Here is a 10,274-nt window from a genome sequence, read left to right as displayed (position 1 = left end):
AAGAAAAGTCTGTTTAAACGCCCATGGACGTCTGCTTGAAGATGCTGGTGTGTGTGTGTGTGTGTGTGTGTGTGTGTCTCCTTCAGTAACATCGAAGACAGAGACAGGGAGACACATATGTGTGTGCATATCAAACATAACACGGACACAGCCTCCAACTCGCTTTCTCTAGCAGCCTGGCTAGAGGGCTGTGGCTAGTTCACCGTTTCCCCAGCATTTCTGGTTTAATCAAAGGAAGGGCTGAATAAATATTAAGGTAAAGAAATGGGTCACACAGCTGAGCCGAGGAGCCCCAGGTTGCCACTCGCTCCAGGATGGTGTGGTGGGGGAGGCTGAGGCATGGCTCTTACCAGAGGAACCACTGCTCTGAGCCAGCAGGACAGGGAGAGTTTATTATTGCTGGGGAGTGCACCGTGAGCTCACTGTTTTGCAAAAACAGAAGTCTGGCTGCTTTGAGAGGAAAGAGGCGGCTCCCTAGGGCTCTTCCTTTCCCCTGTCTCCCCATCCCTAACCCCCCCTCCCCTGCGGTGAGTAGGAGGGGGGTGCTGCAGAGTGTTGGACAGGGGGATATCTCCAGAGGTCAAGGGTGGAAATATACAAATATAAGCATTTCTTGTTGCTTCAACTTAACTTTATTATAATCAACAGCAGTAAGAATGATTCTTAGGTTTTATACAGTTAACAAAGCACTTTCACGCGTTAATCAGTAACAGTAACAGTATCAATACCAATACTAACCGTAATGTGCTGACAGCTTCCTGGGCTCCACATACTGCATGGGATATTTATGTCACAGTCCTGGCAGAAGGGGAGGCTGGGGGCCCGTTAGGAAGGAGCCTTTGCATACCTTTTTATCAAAGACTGTCTGCAACCAAGAATGGGGGCTGATGGGAATTCTGAGCACCCCAAAGCACCTCCTGCAGCCCTAGCTTTTGAAAGCCATGTCATAAATCCGAGTTACTGCACTTAGAGCCATCCCCATTGGCTGCAGGCAAGTTATTTAACCTCTTTACCTACCTGGTCTGCAAGATGGGGCTACTAACACAATCTCCCTTGTAGATAAGAAGGGTCCAATAACATAGATAATGGAACCTTAATAATGTAGATAATACACTCTCAATGGAGGGCATATTAACGGCAAAGCAAGTAAACTCCCGAGTGCAGTGTCTGAACCGCAAGCTTACGATGAGAAACACATTGGAAGCTCAAAGAATCCCCCAGGTTGACAGCTGTCACTCCATTCTACAGATGGAAAACTGGAGTTCTGTAAGTAACTAGTTCAAAGTGCCAAAGGCAGTGAGTGACAGGAAATTCTAACCAGGTGGGCTACACTCTGGACCCTGAACTCTCATCACAGTGCCTCACCTCCTCCAAGCTTGGGGGCAGGGAGGGCCATTGCAATTCTCACGAAATAAAAACAGCAGACCTAATAACTAGAAAAAAAAATCCATTGAAATGCCTTAACTAGAGCTATGACATATCTCTTCTGCAATAAGCAATAATGATGAGCAATGATCTTGTAAAAGAAAAAAAAAATCATGGCCTTACTCAGCCTTCTGGGGCACTACAGAATAAAATCGCAGCACGTGAGAGCCCTTGAAGGCTGCAGCCCTACTCTTCAAAAAAGCTCTCAGCGTTACCAAATGCTGCCCCCACCTGCTTTCACAAACCCGGAAAAGGCACTCACCTGTTTGGTCTCCGGCCCCTCCCCTCCCCGCCCTCCCGCGCAGCTGTGCGCAGCCCGCGGACCGGACTGTTTTCCTTAAAGGCCTCCGGGCGCTCGTAGTTTCTCCAGACATTCAGCCAGAATTTTCATAGTTCGGCTCGGGGGAGGGGTGGCTCGCCCTGAATTCATTTAGCGCCACCACTGAAGCTCGGGTTCCTAGAGCAGGGCACAAGAACACATCGCAAAGGCGATTTCTGGAAGACTGGAAAACAGCTAATTTAACAAGTGCCTCGGCATCAGTGGTGCCGAGGCGGCTCCCCGTGCGCAGGGAGGGAGGGAGGGGCGAGGCGACTGCAGGTGGAATGGGTGGGGTGGGGGTTCGATCGCAGATGAAATGAGTAACACCTTATGTGAAATTCTCAGCGAAAATCCTGAAACAGGACATTTAAATGAGGGCCTGGGGTGGGGAGGGGAACGCGGATCGCCAACCACGCCTGCGGTTCCTGCAGGCGTTTCTACTTGGGAAAGCCGAGCAGGGAGAGGAAAGGTCATCGTCTGTTTCATTTCCACCCCCAGCCCCGGACTCGCAGCCTCAGCTCGCCCAGCCCCAGAGGTCGTACACACACACGGCGAGGGGGAGGGGAGGGCGGCGGCGCGGAGGAGGGGCCGGCGGGGAGGAATCTGGGCGTCCTGCCGCGCATGCGCCCTTCCAGAGCAACAAGTGGGCTCCACAGACAGAGGAAGTGTAAAGGGGGGGGGGGGACTGGTGCAGAGCATGGCGGTGACGTCAGCGCTCCGCCCGGGCGGCATCCCGCGCGGCCAAGCCGGGGACAGCGCGAGCCGCAGCCCGAGCAGGAGCGCCGAGACGCGCCTCCGGAACGTAGAGTAACAATCACAACCCCACATTCCGGGCGAGCGCGAGCGGGAAGGGATGCGACCCGGGCCGAGGCGCCGCGCGAGCGCCCTGCAGCCGACGTGAGCGCCGCCAGCCGCGGCGGCCCGGGGGCGGTGGGAGCCTGCCTGCCTGCCTGCGTGCGTGCGCCCCTCTCCTCGGCTCGTGTGCGTCCTGGAAACGGTGGCCGTGGCGGCTCCCTCCGGCGCACAGAGCCAGCCGCCGCCCGCGGAACGGCAGACGCTGCGGAGGGGAGAAGCGCCTCGCCCGGCTGCCACCCCCTGCCCCGGCCCTCCGGGGAAGCAGCGGCTTCAGCAAGACTGGATCTGGGCACCGGGTGGCACAGCCCTCGAGCCCTCGCCCCGGGGAGCCCGGCGGGGAGAGAGGACGCGGCTCGCAGGGGGGCCCCCCGGGGGAAAGGAAGAGGCAGCCCCTTCGCAGCTTCCACGCAGCGGCCGCGCCGGGGAGGGGGCCAAGAGGCAGCGACGGCCAGCACGGGGCACCCTCGCCCCCTCCCCCCGGGCCCGGAGCTTCCACCCTCGGTCCGCGGCACCAGGAAGAAGGCGCCCTCGCCCCTCTCCCGACACGACCGCCGCAGTAGGAGGTGGGGGCGAGCAGCAGGCTGAGCGTGTCCGCCGCCCCGGCGGTGGAGCCCCCACGGAGAGGCGCAGCGCCCGCGGCGGAGACTCGCGCTGCCTCCAGCCCCCGGGGCAGAACTTTCTCGCCCCCCCTCCCCCCTCCCCCGCAGCCGGACTCCCTCCCCGGCCAGCCCGTCCTCCCGGAGAAGGCGCCGCGGAACCAGCCCGGGCGGGGGCCTACCTTCCCCAGGGTCGGCATCATGTCGGCGGCGCAGGTGTCCTCGTCCCGGAGACAATCCTGCTACCTGTGCGACCTGCCTCGCATGCCCTGGGCCATGATCTGGGACTTCTCGGAACCCGTATGCCGCGGATGCGTCAACTACGAGGGCGCCGACCGCATCGAGTTCGTGATCGAGACGGCGCGCCAGCTGAAGCGGGCGCACGGCTGCTTCCAGGACGGCCGCTCCCCGGGGCCGCCGCCGCCCGTCGGGGTCAAGACGGTGGCCCTGTCGGCCAAGGAGGCGGCGGCGGCGGCGGCGGCAGCTGCGGCGGCGGCCGCGCAGCAGCAACAGCAGCAGCAGCAACAGCAGCAACAGCAGCAGCTCAACCACGTCGACGCCTCCAGCAAGCCCGCGGTGCTGGCCGCCCCGTCCGGCCTGGAGCGCTACGGCCTGAGCGCCGCCGCCGCCGCCGCCGCTGCCGCCGCGGTGGAACAGCGCACCCGCTTCGAGTATCCGCCGCCGCCTGTGAGCCTGGGCAGCAGCGGGCACACCGCGCGGCTGCCCAACGGCCTGGGCGGCCCAAACGGCTTCCCCAAGCCGGCGCCAGAGGAGGGACCCCCGGAGCTGAACCGGCAGAGCCCCAACTCCTCGTCGGCGGCGGCGGCGTCGGCGGCGTCTCGGCGTGGCACGCACAGTGGGCTGGTGACGGGGCTCCCCAACCCCGGGGGTGGCGGGGGGCCCCAGCTCACCGTGCCCCCCAACCTGCTGCCGCAGACGCTGCTTAATGGCCCGACCAGCGCCGCCGTGCTGCCGCCGCCCCCGCCCCACGGACTCGGCAGCAGGGGACCCCCGACGCCCGCGCCCCCAGGCGCCCCCGGGGGCCCCGCTTGCCTGGCCGGCGCCGCGGGCGTAGCGGCCGCGTCGTCCTCAGCGTCGTCCTCGACCTCGTCGTCTGTGGCTGAGGTGGGCGTGGGCGCTGGCGCCAAGAGGCCCGGCTCGGTGTCGAGCACGGACCAGGAGCGGGAGCTCAAGGAAAAGCAGCGTAACGCCGAGGCCCTGGCCGAGCTGAGCGAGAGCCTGCGCAACCGCGCCGAGGAGTGGGCCAGCAAGCCCAAGATGGTGCGCGACACGCTGCTCACGCTGGCCGGCTGCACGCCGTACGAGGTGCGCTTCAAGAAGGACCACTCGCTGCTGGGCCGCGTCTTCGCCTTCGACGCCGTCTCCAAGCCCGGCATGGACTACGAGCTGAAGCTCTTCATCGAGTACCCCACGGGCTCCGGCAACGTGTACTCCAGCGCGTCCGGGGTGGCCAAGCAGATGTACCAGGACTGCATGAAGGACTTCGGCCGCGGCCTCTCCTCCGGCTTCAAGTACCTGGAGTACGAGAAGAAGCACGGCTCTGGCGACTGGCGCCTGCTAGGGGACCTGCTGCCCGAGGCCGTGCGCTTCTTCAAAGAGGGCGTGCCCGGCGCCGACATGCTGCCCCAGCCCTACCTGGACGCCAGCTGCCCCATGCTGCCCACGGCGCTCGTGAGTCTGAGTCGGGCCCCCAGCGCGCCTCCGGGGACGGGGGCCCTGCCGCCAGCCGCGCCCTCGGGCCGGGGCACAGCCGCCAGCCTTCGCAAGAGGAAGGCGTCCCCCGAGCCCCCAGACTCGGCTGAGGGCGCGCTGAAGCTGGGCGAGGAGCAGCAGAGGCAGCAGTGGATGGCGAACCAGAGCGAGGCTTTGAAGCTCACCATGACCGCAGGGGGCTTTGCGGCGCCGGGACACGCGGCGGGGGGTCCGCCCCCTCCCCCGCCGCCGCCCCCGCCGCCGCCGCCCCTGGGACCCCATTCCAACCGGACCACCCCGCCCGAGTCGGCCCCCCAGAACGGCCCGTCCCCCATGGCCGCCCTCATGTCGGTGGCCGACACGCTGGGCACCGCGCACTCGCCCAAGGACGGCAGCTCGGTGCATTCTACCACTGCTTCGGCGCGGCGCAACAGCAGCAGCCCAGTGTCGCCGGCCTCCGTGCCAGGGCAACGCCGCTTGGCGTCGCGTAACGGGGACCTGAATTTGCAGGTGGCGCCCCCGCCGCCTGCCGCCCACCCGGGCATGGACCAAGTGCACCCCCAGAACATTCCGGATTCCCCCATGGCCAACAGCGGACCCCTGTGCTGTACCATTTGCCACGAACGCTTGGAGGACACGCATTTCGTTCAGTGCCCATCCGTCCCCAGCCACAAGTTCTGCTTCCCCTGTTCCAGAGAGAGCATCAAGGCCCAGGGGGCCACCGGCGAGGTGTACTGCCCCAGCGGAGAGAAGTGCCCCCTGGTTGGGTCGAACGTACCGTGGGCCTTCATGCAGGGCGAAATCGCGACTATCTTAGCGGGGGATGTCAAAGTGAAAAAGGAAAGAGACCCTTGAGCCTCGGGGTCGCGGCCCCCTGCGCCCCAGACCGGCTCTTTCGCGATCCGGAGGGCCCCTCCCCCGCCCCGCCCCTCCCCCCCAGGTGTAGAATTGTGAATATAACAACTGCAAAAAGTTAGTCTTCTGTATAGACGTTATTTTCGTCGTCTGTTTCTATATTTTGAAACAAAGGTATGTAGCTTCTTCATTTGGAGGATAAACTGGTTTGCGTTCAGCAGTATAATATCGGTTGAATCATTTCCATCACGTTGGTTCGCGTTGATTTGGTGGCAGAATGTTTGCCTAGGTACAGAATTAATAGCCCTTAGCAACGACTGCTGCTGGTGTGTATTTTTGTAAATGTTATGCACTCTCTGAAAGGAAAAACACACAAAAGAAAAAGACTTTTTTTTTTTTTTTTGCCAAGGCCAGTGTTGCTGCCTAAAAAGAAAAAATATATATGTTATACAATGGTGAGAGCTTCTTTCTAACCAGCCCCAAGTGTTGAAGTCTTCACTTTAGTTGGTTCATTTCTGTTTTTGTTTTGTTTTCCTGTTTAGTTTGCAACAGTGGTAAGGGGGGTGCTGGGGGGGATGGGTGTTTTCTGTTGCCAGTTCGTGGAGGGGGGAAATGTTTCGGTTTGTTTCTGCTGACCTGAATGTGCTGGGTCCTCACCGTGTTTTGTTTTTGCTTTATCGATGCACGGATGCTTTTGAACCAGTAGAGCGAAATGCTAGACATGGAGAATCTGCCGTTTGTCCTTTATACATTTCTGTAGTTAACACAACACTGTAATGTGCCTTGGAGCTTAGTAACTTGTAATAAATTCAATTGATATGAATTGGGCCGCGAGTCAGCAAGTTTGTCCTTGCGGGGCTGAGCCCGCGCAGCTCCCACGGCGGGGACAGCCTGCCCGCGACCAACGCGGAGCGCAAACGCGGGGGGGCTCGGGCAGGGGCCTGTGCGGCGGCCGCCCCTCCCCCTCGGCACACTCACCTCGGCTGGCCGGGAGACAATTGCTGACTAAGCGGTTTCTGTTTACTCTTGGAGGCCCAGCTGCGATTGGCAGCAGCGGGGGTGCTCTTGGGTGCCTTGACCTGGGAGCGTGAGTGGTCGCCGATGCCCAGGGAGGGGGGAAAGAGCTGGAAGAAAAGCCAGGGTGCTTTGCCTCGCAGGTATGGCAGGATTCACTGTTGCTGCAGGGTTACAAGGGGAATCCCAGGGGACTGGAGGCCCCCAGCCGTGTGGGCAACTGGGAAGCAAGGCAGGCACACAGCCAGGAGGGTCCCAGCTGCTTCCAGCCACACCGGCCAAGCCGTGTTCACCTGTGCATTACAAGTGTGTTTCTGTCCTGCTTCTTATAGTGTAGAGGCAGGAGGCTTGGTGGGAGGAGAAGAGGAGAAACCCAAAGGCAGTTCTTGAAGCCTGGGTTACCTGTGACAGTGAAACCCATCCCCCCAGGTGCAGAAGTGCAACTGTGCACCTACTCCACTTGGTGGCTGCAGGTGGAAGGGCCAGGCAGGGCGTGCTCAGGCTGTGCCCCCTGGGCTGACCCCAGACGAACCAGGGGCAGGCAAGCAAACCTGTTTTGAACCTTGGACTTTTCCTGGGAGGCAGACGGAAGAGTGAGGAAGCCAAACAAAACCGGGCAACCCTATCTGAAACCATTCCTGGCCACACCCCATTATTGGGCGGGGTGATCCCCAGACTGGAGAGTGAGGGAGGAAACTTGGCGCCCCCGCCCCACTCCCATCCCAGAAGGAGCAGGAGGGAGAGGGCTGGGGATGGGCGCAGGCACGTTTGGGGAAAAAATCACCGGTTAGCCCAGAACACCGGTGGAAGTTAGGCCGGTGTCGGGACTTGCTGCTAATAACAGCCTTTCGGTTTCTGTTCCTGCTTTGCTGCCACTGTCCCCCAAGTGGTGGAAACCAGGCCCCTGTGTGTGTGTGTGTGTGTGCAGTCTTAGTCCTGGTGCAGGGGAGGTACCTGCCTCACCTCTTTAAGAATCTCCCCGCTTATAAATAGATCTTCGTGTCAGCTTCCTGCAAATGCGTCCTTGCATTTTCATCTTTTGCCAAGTGTTGTATTGGTGCTTATGAGTCATGAAACCTATTTTCATCCTCCAGGGGTAATTAACTTGGGGTGATAATGCATAGCAGACTGCCGGAAGAGTTAATTCCAAAATCCATCCTCGCCTGGCTACCAATCACACATTTCACTGGAAGGTCTGGGTTGGCTTTTCTCTTAAGCTCATTAATAAAAACCAAGCCTGTTTCGCCTGGAAGAGCCTTTAAGATGCTCCCAGCGCACATGCTCTGAGCATGGGGAACGCTCAACAGCCTGAGAATCAGAGAGGGGGTCACAGGCGGGCGTTGTTTAACCACTGCTGGAGGAGGGCACAGTGGTGCAGCCATGGCCTTGAACGGTTTGGAGAAACGCAGATGTGTGCGTTACCTGTCTGGGAGCGGACCCTGGGAGTGGTGTCCGAGGGCTCCAGCTGGGAGGCTGCCTTGTTATCTGCCTCCATGTGCATGTGGACTGGTGCTGGCCTGTGACTGTCACCTTGCTTTGTTTGGTACGGTGCTCAGCAGCTTCTAGGACTGCAAGGCCCATGACCACTGGGACACACAGGTAAGGAAGGGGACCTGCCGGTAAGAGCGATGTCCGCCCCTCCCTGCGGCTGGGTGCTATTCTTAGCAGGAGACGGGTGGTTGTGACAATGAGGCTTCCAGCAGAGGTGGCCAGTTGGGTTTCAATGAAGAAGCCTGACTTGAGGAGAGAGGAGGGAGAGGATGGGAGGGAAAGAGCAGAACTCAGGCTGGAAGTGAAGTCTAATGGTGCAGTTAATTAAAGTTTACCATAGCCAGGGGCACTGAACAAAAGTGGTGCCCCCCACTCCCCGTGTTTTTGAACCACGTGACTTTGCTCTGCTCTGGCCCATGTTCTGGGTGCTTGATCCAGTTTTGCTTTGATCCCTCGCTGACGGTTTCCACGTTGGAAGCCTCCGGGAGCATTTTCCTCGCCGGGCACAGAGGAGTCTCGTGGGTTCTCAGATTCAGGGCCAGGCCTCTGGGTGATCCCAGGCTCTACTCTTCTCCATCTCACTCGCTCAGCCAAGATGTTCTAAAACCCACATTGTACTTGCAGGCATCGTTTGTGCAGCGCATCCAAGCCATGGGGTGGGACCGTGAGGATTCAATCCAGCAGCTTCGAGAGAACAGGAGGAGCCACGGGCCACACCAGCAAAGGCTGCTCCCACGCCCAGGCCGAAGCGCAGGCTTCCAGGTGCATTCTGTGTGCATCCAGGCTGCGCTGGCTGATGGAATGAGTCCTGAAAGTCACTTTGGTTTTCTTTTAGACTTCGTCAAATCAAGGGAGTGGGAACCAGGAACAAAGAACGCCAGGTTGTGATGTGATCCAAACCCAGGCACACTCAGAGTCCACGGGGAAGGATGACCACAAATGTGGAACAGTCATCTAGTGAAGTGTTTTCTAGACTTGTTAGGGTCGGAGACACCCTGGGATTAATAAGAAATTACACAGCTTTCCCAGGAAAATATAGGCGCCCACATACATGTGAATGCACATGCCTTTTTCTTCATTAATATGCATTCCATGTATCTCTTTTGAAAATTATTTTATTTAGTTGCGAGGCAGAGAGATTGTGCTCCACACTGAATACCCACAATGGCCATAGAGGGGTCGGGCAGAAGCCGGGAGGTGGGAGCTGCATCCGGGTCTCCCACACCTGCGAGGATATGCGTTAGCAGGGGAGCTGCAACCTGGGGCAGAGCTGGGGAAGGAAGAGCAGGCACTCAGATATGGGATGGGGCAGGGTGGGGGGGGGACATCTTCACTGCTAGGCCAAATGCCCCTGTATGTATTCTAACTTAGATAATAAATCCCTTTGTCTTGAAATCCAAGAGATGCAATGGGGGATGACAGTACAACTGTAACATCTCAGGATACTGGGATGCAACCAGTGTTGCTTAATTTCTAAAGGAACTTACATATATCCATGGAACTTGAAGTCAGAACCCCAGTCTAGGGCCTGGGAGTCGTGGTACAGCGGTTTAACCCACCACCTGCCACACCAGCATTCCATCGGGGTGCCAGTTTTGAATCCCGGCTGCTCCACTTCTGATCCAGCTCCCTGCTAATGTGCGTGGGAGAGCGGTGGAAGATGACCTAAGTGCTTGGGCCCCTGAGCTTCCTCTGGGAGACCCAGGTGGAGTTCCAGGTTCCTAGCTTTGGCCTGGGGCAGCCAGTGGAAGATCTCACTATCTCTGTCTCTCCTTCTCTCTCTCTGAAACTCTGCCTTTCAAATAAACAAATAAATTTTTAAAAACAAACAAAAGAACCCAAGTCTAGTCCACCACCTTGTGAAGGTAAGGACTCCCAGGCACAGAGAGACGAAGTCACTTGACCTTGGTCACACAGTGGTGGAGTCTGAGCTGGATTTCTTTTAAGAAACAACTGTAATGGAAAAATTTAAGGTCACTGTGTTAACCAGAGCCTTCTTCGAGAAG

The 10,274-nt window shown here is 58.9% G+C and overlaps 1 protein-coding gene and 1 long non-coding RNA gene across 2 annotated transcripts; both read left to right on the top strand.

The window, feature by feature from the left end:
• The first annotated feature begins 2,498 nt into the window (after positions 1–2,498).
• IRF2BPL (interferon regulatory factor 2 binding protein like) lies at positions 2,499–6,590 on the top strand. Its single transcript, XM_008272001.3, has one exon. The coding sequence runs from the start codon at positions 3,397–3,399 to the stop codon at positions 5,761–5,763; it is 2,367 nt and encodes a 788-aa protein (XP_008270223.3). The 5' UTR covers positions 2,499–3,396; the 3' UTR covers positions 5,764–6,590.
• Positions 6,591–8,025: 1,435 nt separating this feature from the next.
• Positions 8,026–9,663, top strand: LOC138847170 (uncharacterized). Its single transcript, XR_011384817.1, has 2 exons — positions 8,026–8,376; positions 8,893–9,663. It is a non-coding gene; the product is annotated as an uncharacterized lncRNA (long non-coding RNA).
• Positions 9,664–10,274: the final 611 nt, after the last annotated feature.

This window comes from Oryctolagus cuniculus, chromosome 20 (genome assembly GCF_964237555.1).
Source record: "Oryctolagus cuniculus chromosome 20, mOryCun1.1, whole genome shotgun sequence".
In the NCBI taxonomy this organism is placed as follows: Eukaryota; Metazoa; Chordata; class Mammalia; order Lagomorpha; family Leporidae; genus Oryctolagus; species Oryctolagus cuniculus.
The sequence above is the reverse complement of the archived record's forward strand: the minus strand, read 5'-3'. Positions and strand labels throughout refer to the sequence as shown.

Bases quoted from the DNA above. Each gene is read 5' to 3' on its own strand.
- IRF2BPL (XM_008272001.3), top strand. From the start codon at position 3,397: ATGTCGGCGGCGCAGGTGTCCTCGTCCCGGAGACAATCCTGCTACCTG.